The sequence below is a fragment of the Sinohyriopsis cumingii genome, chromosome 12 (assembly GCF_028554795.1).
Source record: "Sinohyriopsis cumingii isolate HCF-2022 chromosome 12, ASM2855479v2, whole genome shotgun sequence".
NCBI classification, from domain to species: Eukaryota; Metazoa; Mollusca; class Bivalvia; order Unionida; family Unionidae; genus Sinohyriopsis; species Sinohyriopsis cumingii.
Genome location: NC_142972.1, coordinates 12024119 through 12046095, shown reverse-complemented (window position 1 = coordinate 12046095; position 21977 = coordinate 12024119). Strand labels below are relative to the sequence as shown.

The 21977-nt window shown below is 35.3% G+C and overlaps 1 protein-coding gene across 4 annotated transcripts in view; it reads right to left on the bottom strand.

The window, feature by feature from the left end:
* The window catches only part of LOC149786011 (E3 ubiquitin-protein ligase rnf213-alpha-like), a 353460-nt gene that overhangs the window by 243069 nt on the left and 88414 nt on the right, over nt 1-21977 (bottom strand). For all 4 annotated transcript variants that reach the window (XM_089976308.1, XM_089976310.1, XM_089976309.1 and 1 more), the window contains exons 16-20: nt 18942-19256; nt 14285-14856; nt 11669-11822; nt 9130-9350; nt 5524-5679 (exon numbers count right to left, since the gene is read on the bottom strand). In XM_089976308.1, the coding sequence (XP_089832434.1) occupies nt 5524-5679; nt 9130-9350; nt 11669-11822; nt 14285-14856; nt 18942-19256 (1418 nt within the window). The remainder of the gene's footprint in view (nt 1-5523; nt 5680-9129; nt 9351-11668; nt 11823-14284; nt 14857-18941; nt 19257-21977) is intronic.

The window sequence follows — 21977 nt, the reverse complement described above, 5'->3', positions numbered from 1 at the left end:
CAGGAACAAAGGAATGGGTTAGCGCAATGAGTATGTCGACCCTACACTGTTACGACAATTTTGTTTGTACAAGAACCCTTCGTTAGGTGTTATCGCTTGCATATGGATGTTAAAAGCTTTGTTCTAAGAACAAAGGACCCTCGATGCTATTGTAAATCTCTCCGCTTGACGGATGGCCTGAGGCTCGTCTGTTAAGCTGGACAGACTGGGGCTAGAATTGATATCCAATCATAACTGAGGAAGGGTGGGGCCATCAAATCGAACCAGAACTTAACAGTCACTTGAACTGGTAACAAGTTAGTGATTCGTAAGCCGTCGTACTGGTAAAGCAGAATATACTCACTCCAAGGGAGCCACTCGTGATTTGGCAGGAAAACTCTTAGTACATTCTAAGGACAGAAAGCTTCGTAAAGGTCAGTGAGTTATTTGCTTGATTGTTGCAGAATGTTACGGCATTGTAATTGCAATTAAGTGCAGTATGTATATTTACTTACTAGAATCGTTAGCACGTGGAATTACCCTTGATTGTTTAATTTACATGCATACTTGAGAAATGAGCTATGATTATGTAGATTGCTTGCTCGTCAGAATTAATATTGTATTTCGCTATTTAGTTACTTTGTAGAAAACTAGTATATTTATTCATGTAATATTCTAGATTTTGCCATTGTGAATTAAATGGTAGCTTGTAAAATGGCTGCAGTGTGTAAATTTAAATAATATGAATATTTGAATATTTGTGTACACTTGTGGGAGCGTAATGTACAGAAATGCGTCGGATTATTGTGATATTGTTGAGAATAACGAGATTAAGAAAAATATATATTGATGTGACGCAATTTAGTGATTTCTGTATGATAAGTAGGATGCCGCTCTTATTGCAATGTTGTTTTTATAAGAACGTGTGTGTTTTTCGATGTGCATGAATGCGTGACCAAAGATGTAGATAACCTTGATCTGATGATTGATTAATTGTTGATTTAGTGTGAGAGAGATGGCTAACACAAATGCTAACGTCCTTGTGTTTTTCATAGGAAGCTTTTGGGGACAGAATAGTGAAGTCCCGAGTCTCAGAGAGACAGGATAGGAATAGGCAGAGAATGCCGGAAGGAGAAATAGAGAATAGAATTAGGCCAGGAACAAGCTTCATTGAAGGAAAGAGAGAAGAAAAGGAGGAGGAGAAAGGAAGACAAAAGAGGAGGACAGGAAGAATCGGAGAACGCCGGAAGGAGGAAAGCAATTGGCGTAAACTCAGATAAGTAGAAACCAAGTACAGGGGAAAGCCATCTCACACTAAAATCACGTGATGAAATAGGTTGTCACATGGTCGAGAGGAAGCAGATTGGTTGAGAACTTAATATCGTTTAATTTGTATTATGTATTAAATTGTTATTCTTCTGGATTTCACCCTTGTGTTCTTAATAATTTAATTGTCGGTATTGCTGACTGGGGGCTCAGAGCTTTACCTCTCTCTATCACTAATTTCACTTCCTACAAAACGAGCCAGGGTGGGAATTCCTCAGTAATTCAAGTAAATATTGGGAGCATCCCACCCCAACGACTAACAGGGAGTCACATAGAACTTCATAGTAAGCCATATGATAACAGAATTGTTTCTGAACAAGATTTGTGTTTGTAAAACACAGACATAGAGAAACTCCGACCCAAACATTTTAATGCAAACATTCTCAAAGGATGAACATAATTCTGAAATATTGGAGGCCTTGGTGGCAGAGTTGTCTAAAGCACTAGCATTTACCTATCGCTGCCATCTCACATCTGTCTACATGGGTTCAAGTCTCAACCTATGTGAACATGTGAGAAAATTTGCCAATAGCTCCCCTTGGTTTGGTGGTTCTGCACAGGGTTTTCCCCATTTCTTCCTCCACCAGCTATACTGGTCACCACATATAGCCTATCATTTGCTAAAAAATGGCATAAAGCCAAAAAATATTTGAAATATTACTATAACTGCATGAAAGTCTAATCAGATAATGAACACATTAAGACAAGTATGCATGCACACCAAATTCCTTTTGTCTCTCTGAAGTTGTTCATCCTATTAACAAGATTTTCATACCCAAAAAAGTAAACATGCACAAAAATATGAAAGTGTGCAAAGACTGAAAAATTGCTGAAACAACCTGAAAATCAGGTTTGGTCATCAGCATATAAAGTTAAATATGCCTACCAATTTTCATTTGTCTGCCTCAAATACTTTAACATTACTGCAACAAAGTATTTGTCCAAAAACAACTTTCAATCCAAAAAGCTCAAAATGTGTAATGTTAAAAGAGAAATTACTCTGATGACCTTAAGATCTGATGATGCCACTTCCATATAAATAAACCACAAATACGGTTTTCCTGCATGCTTGAGTAAACAACGACCACAAGAACCCTATAGGTGTAGTACAAAAATCTAGAGTTGGTCTTTGACCTTGAACTTCATATCATAGTTAGAAAAACATTGAGTTTGCCAAGACCATGTACAGATATGCCCATATTCTAAGTTTGATTAAATCTATAATTATTATTTTTTGAAAAATATGCATTAATACTTCTTTGTGTTATCATGCTTATAAACCAGTGTAGTTAAGACCTTTAACCTGAAAATAAATTTCAAAATGCACAATTTTAGAACCAATTAAATACTGAAAGAAGTATTTTAGTGAGAACTCCACAACAATGCTACCATTCATGTAACTGGAGCAGTAATAAAAATATTTTCAAAATGGTCACCATGCTATACTGGAGGTTAACTGAACAGTATTTTCATTATGGACCAGCTACATACAGCTATAAGAGTGTTTTAATGAAAACCACACAGAAGTAAGACAGTCCATTCAGAAGTGGTCATCTGGGACCACTTCAAATGTTAGATAAATATACAGTGTGACCCTCCTACAGCATGATCCATTATAACATGAATTCGGACATAACACGATTGTGGCATGGCTCCTGAATTTTCATATACACATACTTTTCTCATAAACAAATTTTTATTCTTTCTTAAATGCTTATTCTCATTTTAGGGGAAGAGACCATGTATGAATTCTAATGTAAGACAATCGTGGTGTGGCTCCTGCAATTTCATAAACTTGTATTTATCTCGTACACAAAAAAGTTTTCTCTTCTTGAAAGTAATGTGTAAAAAGTTTATTCAGGGATCATGCTGGGATTCGCCAATGTCACAAACAGCAGTTTATTTTCCTTACTGGCGACAAAATATACCATCTGGCGATTCACACCCAACCCCACCTACTGACATTGTTGGCTGTTTAAACTTGTATGCAGAATTTGGGTTTGGAGTGAAGATTTTTAAAGGCACCATGAAAAGAAGCCCCAAAATTGATATAAAACACAGTGGAATTTATCTATTGTTAGATAAACAAATCTGATGTTCATAATGACTAAGCACCTTAACAGTGCATTGTTATATCATTATCCACTTATTCTGACATCTGGCCTGAGTACTGTATGTTGTGAGATCACTGCATTTTTTTTCCTTTTTAACATTTCTGATAGTGGAGATCAACTGGTTGAGGTACTATCTTGTATGAAATAATGTCAGAATAAAGGCCGCTCATTAGTAATTAATATATGCATTTTGACTGACCTCTGTATGTGGATGGTAAGTAAAATTCGTCTTTGTTTCACTCATAAAATTAAATCCTTCAGGACACTCATATTTTCTGTAGTAAACAGAACACCTGTGCATTCAGCATCTGTTGGCCTTTTTTAAAAACAATTTCTGATGCAAGCGTGGAAGGCAATATCACTCTGCCACTAAAAATGTCACAAAAGGACACACCACCCCCCCAAAAAAAAACCCCAACAACAACAACAACAAAAAAAAACCAAGATAGACTTGTTGGTATACCTATGCTACCAGGACTAGCTACAATCGATAAACATTTTGAAGGCAGGAAAAGTAATTGCTGCAATCGACCAAACGACTGTTAATTCCTTTTGTTTATAAAATGTACCCAGAAAAAATAGTAATGCTGAAACTTCAAAAAAAAACTAATCACCTTTAAAGAACCAAATTTTCTGTATAAATACTAAACAAATGAAAAAGAAATTCAGTCTCAATCAGTATTCTACAGTTCTTTGATGTTGCCACTGCAATAAGAAACGGACATCTGTTTGGTCCTCCAAAGCTGTCATTTACCAGTAACTTCAATATCAGGTGCACAATTCATTAAAGAAAGCTGACTACATTCTTCAAAAAAAAACAAATTACCCTTCATCAAAGGGAGTCAGTACCAAACAAACTTAAATAAAAGCAATGAAATCTGACAGATTGAAGCATTTATCAAAGTGACTGAAACACGTTTATTGTGTGATGCAAAGTTTAATTTTTGCTGGAAAATATTATAGACATAATGGCCATCAAGTTAAGTGAAGATGGGTATCTTGCAAAGATGTTTGTTAAACTTTAAATATATTCAAGTTTTCATTTCCCTATCAATGGTCTCTTCCCCTGGGTAGCCTCGGCAAGATGATACTGTCTCCAGCTGACCAAAATCTAGGCCAATTTATGTAGCATGTAAACAGCTATAGCCTTGTGCTACTTGCGACAATTGTAGGGAATTGTTAGTAACAATCAGATTATAGATCAAAACAAGGACTACCGTTTTTTTTAAATATATGTTATTGGTGTTTTATAATGGGATGTGAGTCATATATGAAGTTTACAACATGTGATCTGTACTCAAATTCATGTATTGTACGGCACTAAATGGATTATGGATTGAACTACACAAATGTAAGTTGTCAATATACATGTGCTTTTCAGACTAGTTTGTCTTCATTTAATCAAAAGCACATATTTTTGCACCCACTTTTATTACACACACACACAGCATAATTTAGGTAAATGCATATTTTCTTCAGCTAACTGACTGTTTGGTTATAACATGATTTGATTTATAACATGGTCGAGTTATATGGACCCCAACTACCGTGTTATAGTGGGGGTCACACTGCATGTGTAGAATATCCTGACATTTCTCCAAGTAGTTTTGGAAGCAGTTGGGATAAAAAAAATTGTGCCAATGAACTGATGATGCATGGATGACATCAGGTACAACAGGCAATTGCATACACTTTTCATTTATAATTAGAAGAGCTAAAACTAAAATACTCATTAAACTGTCTTACATTTTAATTTAAGAGATGAGTCCAGTCATTCTCAGTACCAGCATTCTAAGTAATTTATACACGACAGCTAAAAAAAAGTCATTAGGTAATCAGCTAGGTTATGACTAGTCTAGTTTTATATGTCCTGTTAACTGTGCATTTTGCATGAACATTAGTCTTTAATTGGCCAGTCTGTAGAATAAAATAGATCAGTGTAGATTTCTATTGGTATTGCACTTAGAGCATATAACAATGAATCCCAAACAGAAGCACCTGAGGTAAGACTAAACTCATGACAGATTCTCATTTGTGTAGGAGCTATACAATATTCAGCAATCCACCTACTTATCATAGGATCCATGTATATCAACCCACTTACCTGATGTAGTTCAGTTTCTTTTATCCCTTTCAGTTTTCCAATACAGTAAATTCCATCAGCATTAATGGCTGAAGCCTGTTCTAAAGAAGACACTTCTACTGACCCATGAGCCTGCTTGACTGACTGTAACCAATCCAACTGATGGCTGATGGACTCCTAATTAAAAATGAAAGAATTTTTTATTTAGGGAATGAACCATTTGCATATTCACTTTTCAGGCCAAGTTATATGTACCATATGTTCCATATCACACTGTTCTCATGGGGGGCCCCGAGTGGCCGAGTGGTCTAAAGCGTTCGCCGTTACGGATCACTGCCATCTCACCTCTGTCTGCGCCGGTTCGAGTCTCAGATTCAGCCAATGTAGATATGTGAGAAAGCATGCCAGTAGCTTCTCGTGGGTCGGTGGTTCTTTCCGGGGTTTTCCCGGTTTCTTCCTCCACCATTAATACTGGCCGCCATATATGGCCTATCGTGTGCTGAAAAATGGCGTTAAACCCCACAACAACAACAACAACAACAACTGTTCTCATGGATTTTAGGAAGATGGGGACTGGAATGACATACAGTGAGTTAGGCGATGAGGTGGAAGTTTGAAGATAATTTGAGTCATAATAAAAAAAGCTTCACTCTCTCATCTGTAACACATGTATAAGAAACCATTAAATGGTAACAACTATTAAAAAAACCCTTGGAGAGATATGTGATCAGTGATAGAGATTTAGGATATGAAAAGAACAATTTATTTGTAAAATCTTCATTTTCTCATTTACACTAAAGTTTAGAACATACCTTACTGATATGAACATGTAAAGTGAGTTTCTTATGTCAAGATGCATTCTTTTCAGTAAGCATGATGTGTGTGTGTATATATATATATATATATATATATATATATATATATATATATATATATATATAATTCCTTAATAGTCTAAGACGTAAGTTTTCATACTTCTATTGTCTTATCCCTTTACCTCATACAACCGTCTTTGGACGCCTCTACAAAAGTCGCATCGAAGCGACTTTGACGCTTCTACAAAAGTCCCATAGAAGCGCCTTTTTACGTCTGCTGTAAACAACGTCCATTTTAAGCCGGTTTTCGTAGCGCCACCTTCGGGGAAAACCCCTTATTAGATACTACATTCATTTCTGTGAATGACAATTACGTCAGATCACGTGGTCACTGTTTATGTACTGGTCGATATCTGCTATTTAAAGTAACTGGGTCGTAATCTCCACTCTTCAAAATGGCGGTCGCGGATTTCGTTCAGTACTTACGAAGTTTTCATGATTATAATCACAACTATGAAATATTCAATAACCTAGGTAAAGGCTCTGATATTGATATAGGCTGCAATTAGTTTTTATAAATTATCAAATTTAGATGACTTAGTGATGTAGACACATATGAAAAACTTGTAAATTTCGAGTATGAGAAATGGCAGCTCTACGGTTGGTCACACGGCCTCACTGACATGACGGTGAACGAATTCTCTCCGGATTTTAAAGCACATAACAAATTCTTCCGTGATAAATAATTACACAGCTATAACAATCGGACTTTACTCTTAAATTGTTCCACATGTAATAGATGTGTACCAAAAATGTAAAATGGTTAAAATTGCTGTTAAACGTAACATACACTACATTGCTTAATAGTTCACAGGCAAGCTATGCGTATGCGGTCGACTAGGTAACCTGTGTTCTATGTATAGCGAGCTGCACTTTGTCACTATGCTCTATGAGGTAAAGGGTTATGCTTTGTTACTAGATAATGTCCATTATGAACAAACAACTGAGTTCATTTTCAGTAATGTCTAGGAAATATGGCTATTTAAGGATCCCTGATATAATTTACCTCATAAATATGTATGTTTATCACCCCTTAATGTTTATTTTATTAGATCTGACAGCCAGTCCTTGCAAAATTTTGAAACAGCACAGCTTACTAGGCAAGGACAAGTATCCACTGAAGGGACTGACACTCTATTGGCTAAAAAGAATTAACAGGACTCAAAGAAATGATTATTTCTTCTTTCTAACTGTTGAGTATCAAACTAAGATAACACTTTGATACTGCTAAACAATAACATAGTTTTCAAGAGGACTAATGTGGCAGCCATATTGGATCTAAGATAAGCATTGATTTCATTTAGGACCAACTTGACATCACTGGAGATTGTTTAATGAAAACCCAATTTCAATAAGAACCTTCATTCAGGAAAAGCAACAAACAAGATTTTCAAAATGACCACTATACTGGATGTAAGACCCTCAGATTGACACAATTTTCGTTTAGAAGGAACTAGACATCACAAAAAATCTTTGGATGAAAACCTCATGCTAAGATGACTTTCCATTTAAGAATACCAAAAAAAACAAGATTTTCAAGACGGCTGCCATGGTGGCCATACTATAGACATAAGGTCAACCCTATTTTTGTTTAGGACTATCTAGACATCCTAAGAAGTCTTTAAGTGTATGACCATCATTTCAGAAGAAGTAGCCATAATAACATTTTCAAAAGGACAACTTTAATGGCCATAATGGATATCTGAGTCTTCTGGTCTATGACTGGTAAGTTGAACTAAAAGCAGGGTAAAGTGTAATCTCATCAGATTTACTTACAAATGCAAACTAGATTTATGTGTTTTTGTAAAACATATACACTCTTGATTCCTTGTTTCAACCTCAATCTCAAAGTTTAAACTTAAAGGATAGATCACTAAAGGTAAGAACTGTACCATGGGCAAACTTCAGTTGTGTGCATGAATTTAGTCATTCATACCAAGTAAGTATGCAAACTGACGTTATGGTGGAGATCTCAACAGTTGCATGCTTAATGCATTTGGAACCAAAGGCCAATGTCAGAGCTTAATAAGTGTACATCGGGAAAAAGTGGCTGGGCTGGAGCAGGGATATTTAAATAGTTTCCAATTTTTTGAACAACAGATTTATTTCCTTAGAGTTGGGATGAACCTCAAAGAAAATGTCAGTTACACAAATAAATTTGTCTTTTGATGCCCAGCAAGTATTTACCTGGTTATTGGTTGAGGATCTCAATAGACTCCAAATTATGACCTGGAAACTATGTCCCTGAGATAGAGATGGACTTGGGTAAGCATCTGCTACATGAATAAATCCATCTTCTCGTGTCAGTAAGGGAATAATATGTTTATAAGGCTCTCAGTATTTTCTACGATTAAACCGGGGGGGGTGTGTGTGTGTGTGTGTGACAGTAGGAAAAGGTTCCAGTGTGGTTATTCATCACACAGGTCAATTTTCTTACATGCAAGTCAAACTATTTTGAAATTATTTTCAGTTTTACATAAATTCGCCCAAATACTCACGTCCACCTGTCAGGATGAGATCAACCAAGCCCACCCCTTCGAATGAGATCCAAAATTCCAAGTGTTGGCACAATCTGCACCAATATCACTGGCCCAAGTTTCATATCTCAAGCTTTAATGGTGTAGGAGGAGTTAGAGGACATTACACACATGTACATACATATGCCATCCATCCATCCATTCACAGTTATAAACTGTATAACACTTTCTATCCTGCTCTGAAAATGATGGGGGGAAAAGAAGACAAAACTCACCAGTTTTTTGGGCAGTTTTGGATCAGCCTCTAATGCCTCCCAAACCATTGTGCATTTTTCAAGTAAGGTCTTGTAATCTGAATTCTCCTTCAGGTCAAAAATAAGTGGAGCATATCCAGTTATGGCTGCATGAAGACAATTGACCTTGCCAATTTCCAAGTCCCCTTCTGCAGCTGAGATGCTTGCCAAATCTACGAACACCTTCAGTTCCTTCACACCTCCTATAAAATGAAAAGAAAGGTTTAAATGAGGACTATCTAACCAAAAGACCAACAAACAGGCAGATGGAAAGACAAATACAAATGTAAAAGGGGTAGGTGGGGGTTCACAGTGAAAGTTTACATTTGCAATTTCTTTCCTTCTTACCATCCATACAGAAAGATCCACAAACATCTTCAAAAGGTTTCTTTATACCCTTGAATAAACAGACAATAAGACAGACATACACATGGGTAGCCTCAGTAATTTGCTGCTATTTATCTTTTCCATTTTCATTCAAACAAGAGGGCCTGGTCAATATCAGATTCTTTGGTTATTTCAAACCAATAGTTGGACAAACATTTTTGTTCTCTTCAAGCAACATGTATTCAAAAAATGAAGCTTAAATCAGTAAAATACTCTTCATTTGATGTGATATGAAGAAAGAGAAAAAAAAATCTATGCATATCAACCTCTAACTATAAAACCATTCATCAATGCCATCATCAAGCCATCCAGATGTCTGTCTCGTTATATTTACATGCTAATGCTTGCCAATATATTTATATTACCAATATAATTATGCTTGCCAATATATTTATGGTTAACAATATATTTATGGTTGATTGTAGGAATCTTGCAAGTATCTAATGTACAGGTTCTGAATTTCAAAACTTTGACTGGAATTATTAAACAAGAAGTCCATGGGGACTTGATATCACACACTGGGGTAACTGATAAATGTAAACTTGTGAAAGCAAATTCATATAGCAGATCATCAAGGTGGAACAGAAAGAAAAGTCTAGAATATTTAATTGCCACATTATTTATTAAGCCTGACAAAATATAAGTGATTTTACTTTTAAGCCAAAACAAAACCTGGATTGGTTAGTTTTCATAAAATCTGTATAGATGGCCAGCAGCTGCTGCCAGGGTAGCAGTGTTGATGGTCCCTCAAACCCTGGGAAGCCAAGGAGGAGATAGGGCTACCAGTGAGCATATCCATCTCAAGAGGAGCAAACCTTAGAAGGTTATGCTGTGTTCAGTACAATCTTCGAGGTTTCCATAGCTGCATCGGTGAGGAGGTAAAGGGGCTCCACAGACAGAACTATGGACAAAGAAATCACATCCAATAATACTTTTGCTACACCATCCAGCAGATGCTCAAATGCAGTTGGAGACAATGACTCCTCTTTCAATAGGCTAAAAGAGGACATTGAAAAGACACTGGCACATTAAGTGACCCTCACAAGAGTATGGGCCTTAAGGCCCAAAGCCTTCTGGTGGGAAGTGTCTTAATAGGCCAAAATCATCATTATGGAAAGAACATCAAGAAAAGAGATACAATTTACAGAAGCACTGCTGGCAAAGCAAGGTGCAAAATAAAGCCAAAAAGTTTCAAAAAGAACACAGATTACACTCTAATAGAGCAAATACTGAGGAGAATAACACTCAAACAAAATATAAAGGTAGGTGGAAGGCCAAAAATATGTTTAATGATTTCACTCAGACATACAGCACATATATAATGTGTAGATCATCCAAGGAAAATAAATAATGGTCTTCTGCATGTTGGTGTGATACAGGAGTCAGACTGGGATCTTGTTCTTTCAATAGTTGCTCTCTAGTACTAACTGGAGAAGGGGATAATTTGGCTTAAATGGTGAAAAGGAAAGCAATGCAAAAAGTAGCAGGTAATTTATCAATGCTACCAAAATTGTTAGTTAAGGGAAATTTTTGAGAATTAAGTTCGTCCTTGTTTCTTCTCATAAAATACCTGACAAAATGCATACATGTGCTTCAGTGAAGATCAGAGATACTGTTATTGCCCCTTTGTATCAGTCTGTCCATCTGTTCATCCATGTATCTGTCTGTCTCTCTGACATAGTTTGTCATCACTTATCAACACACTGCTTGTTGGATTTTCATAAAATGTTAAAGGCGAGGATGTGGTTGGTGTAGATACACAATAAAGTTTAACCTGCTTCCTCAGGCCCAATTTTGCAGAAATTGTTTGAAATAATGCCAAAAAGGTTATTTTCAAAATTGAACTCATTATCACTTCCTCAACGACACTGCTTGGATGATTTCACTGAAACTTTGTAGGCTAGATGTAAAGTTGGTGTCTGTGACTGCAGGTACTTCTAGTTGAACTTGCATCTTTTGTAAATGCTTGTACCCAATTGTCTTCTACAATTGAGAGACCAAAGGGTTTTTAGTTTTTCAAATTGGCTAACTATCTCAACTTAAATGCTTTTTCTCCATTTCTTTGCAAACCTTTTTCATTACATTTCTGGCTAGTCTTTAGCAGTAGTAGTAGTAGCAGTTGAAGTAGTATTACCTTTCATAGATTCCTTTAACCACTTCAAAAGGTCCTTGCTGGTGATAACAGCCTTAAGACAATTGTATTTTGCTGTTGTCAGATCCTTTAGGAGTTCACATGTCTGCATTAGGTTTTCATCGAAATCTTTCATCTTTGTTGCTCCACCTTTTTTCTAAGAGGAAAAAGGAATGATTTACTAGTAACAGGTAAAATAACTGTTAGTTAATGAATAAGCTACTGCTGTACACAGAATACATGCTGTACTGAGTATTTTTTAAATTCCTGACATGCATTATATGATCTCTGTAAGGATGACTGTCACTAAAATTATTAATCCAGTATTTCACAGGCTGATTTTCCTCAGTATATTGTTCATTCAAATACTTGTATTACATCTAAAGGAACTCGTCCAATAATCTTGTCTGTCACTAGATTTCACTTAGTTTAGTATGATATTGCTAGAGTAGGCCTCTGTTTTTGAAGGCTTTCCTCCTGAGCAAAATTACCAAAACAAGGAACCAAACTGATAATATTATACATTTAGTTTCTAATCTAGAATTAAAACTAAAGGGAACAATCACTCCTCCATTAGAAAATAAGAGATACTTGAAGGGACTGTCACTTTATGAACTGAAAAGAATTTGCAATAATTAATTTCTTCTTTCCAACTGATAAATCATGCAACCATTTCAGGTAGGTTTTGAGCCATATAAACTTAGGTTTCAAAATAAGCCACTATGGTAGGCAGGCAAATTCAGTGGAAGGTTGACACCATTTTCATCAAAGACTAACTGGACATTATTAGGAATCTTGGTTCAAACCCAATGTGAATATGACCATCCATTCATGATGAGTAGCAATGTTTTCCGGACAATGTGGTCACATTGTGTGTCACATCAGCATCATTTTCCTTTAGGCTAAAGTAAACACCATAAGAAGTCTTCTACTGAAAACCCAATGTGGATAGGTCATTCAATTTAGGATGAGTAGCATCAAGATTTTCAAAATGGCTGCCACAGTGGACATATTCAATGTCCAAGATTGGAATCATTTTTATTTAGAGCCAACTAGACATCATAATGAGTCTTCTCATGATAAAATAAGGTTTTCATCATAGTAGCCATGCTGGCCATATAATTAATGTCAGATCAAGACTATTTTCATTTAGGACCAACTTATTATTACACAAAGTCTTTTGGCAAAAACCCAATGATGATATGAGCATCCTTCCAGGAAGAGTAGCGATAACAAGATTTTCATGATGGCCACTTTGATTGATATAATGGATGTCAGTTTCGCACATTTTCATTTAGGACGAAGCAGAGATCACAAGAAATCTTTCTAGGAAAACCTCATCTTGATATAACTTTTATTCCAATCAAAAACATTTCAGGACAGCCACAGTTGCTGTCATGTTGGATCTCCAAGTGGCACGATTTTCATGTAAGACAAACCACACATCATAAGAAGTCTTCTGGTGAAAAACCATGCTGACAGGACTTTCCATTCCAGAAGAATAGCTATGAGAAGATTTTTGAGATGGTGGCCATCTTGGAGATCAGGTCAGAACCATTTTAAATTAGGACCAACTAGACATCATATGATTACAAGAAATGTTGTAGTGAAAATCCCATGTCAATATGACCATCCATTCAGGAGTATCAATAAGAACATTTTCAAGAGAGCCACTGTGGTAGCCATAATGGATGTCCAAGGAGCATTATTTTTCGTTTAAACCAATCTGACCATGGGATGAAAGTTTTGTGGCAATCCTCCAAATAGTTTAGGAGAAGCAGCAATAGTAAACTTGTGCTAACATTCAGCTAGTCTGCAGACAACAGACAGATGATGGACAACAGCCCATTCCTTAAGGTTTTCTGGTTCTGATTGTTTTCTGTTCAGTTTTATAGAAGTCAGTTGAAACATTCTTTTCTTTGTATTGGCTCCCCCATATGATGACAGATTTGTATCATCTGTATAATTTCATAGGCTTTTCTGTCAAGTTTATTCATTTAAATGTTTTTCTATTCTCAGTAAAAGTGGATATGTTTAATAACATCTGCATCATTCACTAAAGATGAAAGAACTTCATGCCAGAATATCTTTTCCTCAAATTCTGTTCAATTTATCCTGTTACATAAGTAATGGAGGCACTATTTGGTAATAGACTGACATAATTTGTACAAATATGAAAGATATTCATGCCACAAAACATTGTTCTATTTATTTTCTTCTCAGCAGTTTTTAAGATGTCAATGAAGGTCCAAACACTTTTGAGGTGGAGCTGTCAGAAGCATTTTTGTTTTTGAAAACAGAGGCCATATTGAATGCATATTGGCATTATTCATATAACATTGAAATACATTTATGTCATTATGTTTTCTGACAGGTTTAGCTGCTCTGCAGCTGTTAACAAGCTGTTTAAAGGTTTCTGTTTTTAGTGATGGTGGCTATATTTGATGGCAAATATGCATAATTTGTGTAAATCTCAAATTTACAAATTTGGTTAAAGAAAATATGAGCATTTTTATGTAATATAAACAAAAAGGAAAAGAAGGGATTTCAAATACAACTAGAACACTGCACTATATTCCTGAAATGGAAAAAAGCAAAGCACAAGTAAACAGGTCTTACCTTGGATGCAATCTGCTCCATATCTCTAAAATCTCCCTTTAGTTCTAAAGCTTCTGCAAATTTCAGTATAATATTAGCACCACGAATACAATCTCTGAGCTGTCTGTATTGTTTCAGTTGCACTATTCTAGTTTTTCTTTTCTTGGGTCCAACATTTAGGGATTTCATTTCCTCATCAATAGGTCCATAGTCATCATCTGCAGTTAATTTTCCAAGAATGTCTTCAAACTTTTGAAAACAGATGTCTCCAGATGCTATTTCATGACAAATGAGTAACCATTCTTGATTCACTGGTTGCCACACCTGTGCAAACAACTCTTCGAGGGACTCCACTTTAATTTTATTACCAGTTTCTTCCCAAAACTTGAGAAATATTCTGCTCTTATATCTTGATTCTAATTCATGAAGAATCATCAACACTGAAGTTGGCAACACAAAAGCTTTTATCTGTGGCTTGTAGGCCTGTACATTTTCCAATGAATCTATATGGACTGATTCACAGATGTCAACAACACGTATCATTCTATTTACTGACATATCTTCCAGCCTTTTCTGCACAGACGAAATGTCAACTGGAATGTAAGTATATATTATTATGTACAAAAAGAGATATTTACAATATGATTTTGTTGAGGTTAGGATCTTAAAAAATAGATCAAACAGGTACTGGCACTCTGTCAAAGCAAGCAATCTACAAAATCCGTCTCACACTTGCAACCTGTACCTTGATGTATCACCCTGTACGTCACTAATGGAAACTTTAGTGAAAGTGTTAACATAACATCTTATTGTTGATGAAAACAATGATGAAATAATGGTACCTATGTCTTACCATGTTATTGCAGGTGAATCAATACCTGTTTTTTGTATGTCACTCTCAATCACTCTTCTTCTATCCATTATTTATTCACTATTTCTGATTCAGTTTCTGTTGTCATTCTGTTTTGTAATATTAGGTTAATTGATAAAAGTACCCATGCTACTTACTGTTTTAACTACATTTTTTCTGTAATGTATATGATGGCACAAATCTTCCTCAGAAAACTAGACAAATATTTGTCTGATAATTTATTTAGATAATTTTTGTATTCGCTTGTGGTATTTTTTCCCCCCTCTGTTTTATTATCATGTTAATAACGATCTGATTAATTCTCTATAGGGCATCTCAAACATTACTAAAAACATGCCTCCAAAATGCCTTTGGTTGGATGGAAACCATTAAATTTTGATCTGCTACAACCTAGTGGCATTTGAAATAAAGTCTGGACTTTATTTGTATAAATTCCCATTGAATAGACCAAATTACTGCCCACAAATACAACTAGCAGAAAACTTTGGTCTTATCTGATAAAACCAGTTTACTCATTGTAAATTAACCCTGGCAGTGCTGTGTTGTTTTGGGATGACCCTGAAGCCAGTGCTGATTTGTTTCTAACTGCCATCTCTGTGTATGCTGAATTGTTTTATAATAATACAGACTTTTTGGGCCAAATCCATATAACAACTACAAAACTAGTATTTATAATCAGATTGCTGTGAAATTGTATAAAGTGATGCATATATGCATGCAGATTGCAAACACTAAAAATGTCGGTGAGATTAATATGTGTTCATGGTTATCATATGTGTTCATGGTTATCATAGCAACCAAATACAGAAAATGGGTGAAAAAGTTATTTTTGAACAAAAAGAATCGAATATAGTGTATACTTTTCCATCAAATATAGTCATTCTGAATGTGTACATGAACAGTTAATTTGTTTCTACATATTACATATCCTCATATCTACTTTAAGGCCTAAGCTAGATAATTAAAACTTTACTTTCAAACATGTCTCTACATTTCAGTATGGTACAATATTTAGATGGTGCAATATTTATGTAGTTATTATTCACAAATTTTCTCCACATAAAACATAATTCTATTTGCTTATATAGTTCACTGATAAGGAACTAATCTTACTGAAAATGATAAATAATTATAAATTTACTTTGGTTGCCATAGCAACCAAAATGTAATGTTAGTGTTTGAAAGGTTTAAAATAATATTGTTGGCAGAATCTTTTATCCAACTAAATACAGCATTCATTGTTCAAAGAACTCCATGTTATCAAGTTGTTTTAATTAGGAAGGTAAAATAATAATTACCATAACATAGAACAATTATATTTGTCATGTTTTAGGGTGAAGAGAATACTGTTTATGCAATGAAGTCATACTAACAGAGAACTAGTTATGTCATTTGAAAATTGCTGAAAGGCTGATGTCTTAACAGATTTTTATGTAGACATCTCTACAAGCAATTACTCTTCATTGCAAGAATAAATTTGATGAATACAATTATCTCTATACATGTGACAAATGTAGTAACTGACACAAAATCCATATACAGGTTTGTTATCGACTGCAGTGGACTATTATTTCATCACATCATGTAAATGAAACAAATATACATTTTTCTTTCAAAATAACAAAATACTGTTAAAAATTATTCACTTTTACTATTATCAGTGGCCTACCAAATAGACGTATTTAATTATTTTACATTCTAGTGTCTACAGCTGAATGATATGAATGCAATATCATCAGATAGAGCAATATTATCACAGTCATTAGTTTGGGTCTTCTTGCAACACAATAGAGTAGTGTACCAATTTTTGGTTATATATGGTAATGAAACAGCCAAAAAAATGCCAGTGTGCTACCAAGTTAGCTTTTTGATCTTTACTGCCAAGTGAGGCAGAAATAAACAACAGTAGGAACACACTGAGATGGAGTTTAAAAACGCATGGGAGCTATTATGTGTGTGTGTGTGATTTGGATTTTTAATGTAGCTTTAACAATTTTTCAGTCATATCACTATGATGTCTGCAATGTGGCAGTTTATAGTGATGTCTAGCACTGGGGCATCATGCCGCAGACATGTAGCATGATGTCCCACCCAGTCACATTATCCTGACACCAGGCCAACCAGTCCTAACACTAACCTCTTAATGCTGAGCACCAAGTGAGGCAGCTGTTAGTACCATTTTTGTAAGTCTTTGGTATGACTCGGCCAGGGATCGAACCCACGACCTCCCGCATCTGAGGCGGACGCTCTAACCACTAGGCCACCGGAGCGGGGGAGCTATTGTGTCTGGTACACATGTATGAAAGTGATATTGGTTATCAGGTATTCTTTAGAGTGGAGCTGTACATTTGAGAGGCCTGAAAGTCATTATTACCAAAAATTAACATAAATATTTCTCATTGATTACAAATTATGGAGCAAGAGTTGTGAGGTTTTCAATGATAATTAATAATTGCAGCTTGCCAAAAATATTTGAAATTAAATTTCTCAGCAACAATCTTAACATATCTTAACTTCTACGTTGTCAAACATTTGAGGGGAAAAAAAAAAGAGATCAAGCTTTTAATGTCCATTGGCCTTCCTCAGAAACTGGCTCTGTTAAAATGAAACAAAATGAACTGACGAGCAAAAAAAAAAAAGATTTCTACTGGGTCAAAAGTTCAGATGTTGGATGAAAGTTTTGATTATCAGATTCCAAAGTCACATACATTTCACAATGCTGTCATAAGAGTGGATTAAATTAAGAAGTGAATCTATCTATCTCTCTCTCTAGTCCATGTTTTTTTTCAACTTGATTGTTGAGAGAGAGAGAGAGAGAGAGATAAAGAAGCATAGTAAAATGAACTTTATAATGTTATAGAAATATTGTGATTTTTATTTTTTTTAAATGATGACAGGCAAGGAAGGAATATATTGGAGTCGACACCCCCCCACCCAGCTCATCAAATGAATGGTTGATCCCTTTCAAGCTAGTACAGTTTTCACTCCTGATGATACAATGTATCACCCAGTATAAGAAAAGTCTGTGCACATGACAGACTTGTTGATAAACTTAGCTACTATATAGTTTAAGCTCAATTTATTGGAACTTTAAGTTGTTACTGAATGGGTCGGCCATGTTATAGCACTTATGTATCAATCAACACGCAATAGTGTCAGAGCACTTTCATATCAACACGGGGTATATTCCTGCAAAAAATTCTCAAATTTGGAAAACTCTGCATATTGCTATTTATTCTTCCACACAAAGCCCTAACAAACTTTATTCTAATTTGTACTATCCCATACATATATACTGTAATCAGCGCCAACTGGGAATGGGACAGCTGCGAGACTGGCACTACTTAACAGCCACCATATTGTTTACATCAACATCCACTGCTGACAACAGACTTTCCTGAGCAAATAAGTCGGTTTGAATATTTGTTTCACTGATCTGTTACAGTGAGCAGAGCCGTGATCTTCGAGACAATAACATATGCTATCTCCCTGTTGCTATTAGCACACAATTAATGACTGGTCTAGATTGGACATCCGTAGACGTCACTGTCATGTGCCATAAAAATATACTATCATAGAGCTAGGTGATGTTTGAACATAAATATATGGTTCCTGCATTCACAGCCAGGTGACATCATCCATAATAATATGGCTACCACACTACCAAGGTTAAATTAGCTACACTCAAACTTTTTAAAGACAATCAGGGCTTACAACTTTTGTTTTAAACATTTGCTGCAATTGATTTTGCAAGAATTTAATATAACTTGCCAAACTTTACCCGAGAGAACATATTTATAATTTTACCTGAGGGAATATAATGGCAGAGATTCAAGAGAATCTTTATCTGCTCACAGTGACATTTGTAACAGTCAACTTCTTTCTGCCGAACTGCAATTGCCTTTGGAACATCCATTTTCAAGTGAGACTCCTTTTCAACATTTTTTAAGCTTTCCGTCAAATCCAAAAACTTCCCTTTTGAGGAAATAATTAGTTCCAGGTCTTCTAGAGTAATGCTGCCATCTTGCAAGGTAGACATCAGGCTGCTCAAATAAGTGGTGCATTGCTTCAGATGAATGACACAGTCACCAGACAAGAAATCAAGGATTTTTTTGTCTCCCGCTGAAAAAATGAACAGTATCTATAACAAGAGATGTAGAAGTGGGCCTCATATCGCTTTAATGGCCTGAAAAAGACATAATTACATCAACTGGTCTGTTAATCTGGCTTTAAAAAATCTCAAGACAGTATGATCATCATAAGTCTTACTAACAAGAGGTCCAAGCAGACCTGAGATTGTGCTCCTGGCTGTCATCTGCCTAACAGCCAAATGAAAGAGCAGTTGGATACAAAACCTGAGTTATAGTCTTTGCATAATTCCCTGTTTGTCTGTACCTTGACTGGTTTCAATAAGAAAAATCATTAGTGTGATGAAAAATGCACAGAACTTTGTCATATCATTCACTGATTTATCATTTCTGACCTCACTGTGACCAGTGTGGCCCTGACACTGTCAGCGAGTTACAAACAGACGGGGAGGTATACTAAGACTATAGTTGGATGCTTTCTGCCCAAAATTTCTTCCGATACTGCTGATTCTATATGTTATGAAAACAATTATTTCAAGGTTTCTCTATGCTTTGTATCCTTCAGCCATACTTGATGGGCTATTAAGCCACATTTATCCAACATTAAAAGGCACCTACGACAGTATGCAGTGGCTCAAAGTTCATCAAATTGTGTTCAGCAGTTTCTCTTTCTCAATAAAATGGTGCAAATGTTTTTGTACTATCTAATGGCAGATCAGCATTATGTGTATAAATCTATAATGTGCTCAAGCTAGGACAGGTTCTGTCAAGTTTCATCAATGTCTGTTAAATGGGTTTTTTTAGAAGAATTTATTAAAGTTTTTATTTCTATTTTTAGTAACTGCAGCAACTGGTTGCAGATTGACATAATTTTATTTTCAATTCCAAAGTCCATCATGGCAAAATGCTTTATAAAAATGTATCAAATTTCATAGTGATTCATCTTCAGAAATTACTTAAAGGGTTTACCATTTTTTGTAATGGTGTCCATATTTTATGGTGACTGAGAATCATTTGTTAAAATCTGAAACACCTTGTTACCCAAACACTTTGTGAAGCTTAGTTAATTTCTTTTTAGCAGTTTCAGAGAAAAAAATGTGTTAAATTTATATAAAAAAATACTTTTCTTAGTAATGTCAATCACATTTAATGGCACACTGACAAAATTTGTAATATAAATGCTCTTTGTGCCTGACTGCATTCTGTTTTGTTTGGTGCTTTATGGCACAACGACACAAAAAGGTTATTTACTGCTGAGGTGATTGGAATCAAGTGCCTTGCCCAAAGACACACCACGGTAGCTGACTCAGGCTGGTCCAATGGTAGAATTCAAATCTGCACACTTTCAGTTGTGAATCCAGCATGTTAACCAGTGAGCTAACAGGGCTCCTCAGGATGTTTTCTGTTGATCAATATTACATCAGTTGTTCAAATGTTTTTCTATTTCAGTAAGAGCGGCCATATTTGATGGTGAATTGGAATCTTTTGTATGAACTGAAAGCTCTGACTATGCCAGGATGCATTCTGTAAATTGGTTAAATTATTAAGTCATTTAAAGGTTTTTATCTTGTTTTAATAGCAGTCACATTTCATGGCAGTTCAACATCAGTTTTGCAAAGGACTAGGTTTGCTTTACTCTCTAATGACCCTAAAATATGAAGAACAAAAAGTACATTTTCATGGATAGACTTACCTATATAAAAAAAATGTTAAAATAATAATAAAAGTTCAAAATGGTAACTCTGTGATATCATAGACTCATACCAATATCTTGATGTCACATGATGAAAAACACAATTTTAGCCAGATATATCCTCTTTTAGACATTATTTAGTACAGTGCACATGCATCACCCAACATGATATTTCATCAAGTCACAGAAAAGAAACTCATGGCATAACTTGAAAGAATTAAGTTGGACCATAAATGCATCTCTATTAAATAAAATGATATGTGTTTTTCATTGCTTTTCAGAAGATCATTTAAGGCTCACAAAAACTAGAGAAAGCAGCAATACATTTCTAAAGCAAGCAGGAAAAAAAAGAGTATTTAATCATAATCAGGTTATGAAATACATGTATTAATAAATTAGTTCTACATGTTGTATGACATATCAATGGAGATTTATGAAGTTAAAATCAAACCTATCAAGAATAATTTTACTTAATTCATATGAAAAAATCAATTCTGTTAAATAAATAAATAAGTAAATGAGATATTCTGGCTTAAGTGTTTTCATTCCCTACCAAAAACACTGAGTTTACCACTGAAATTGATTGGATAGGCTTTGTCTAAAGGCAATCATAGTATGCTTTTCATCTATAAGCATGTGCAAAGATGCTAGACGTACATTTAAGTACTAATTGTAAAATACTTTTGTCAAATAAAAATGATATTAATCCTGAGTTGTCAACTTGTTGGAAATAAAAAACAAAATTCCTGTAGAGAATTTAAATAGAGTTCTAGTTGTATACTGGATGGACCTATAGTAGAAAGCAATCTACTGAGAGAGATGAGTGATATATACAGGATTGATGTATACTGAGTCCATGACTATCTGATGCAGAGGAATAACAATTGTTGGTTGGTTGTTATGGGTTTAATGTCATTTTTAAGCACATGATACATCATGGCCAGTATACCTGGTGGGGGAAGAATCTGTGGAAAACCCAGGGAAGAACCACCAACACACAGGAGAGCTACTGGCAAGCTTTCTCACATACCCCCAATAGCCGAGTCTAAAACTTGAGCACAT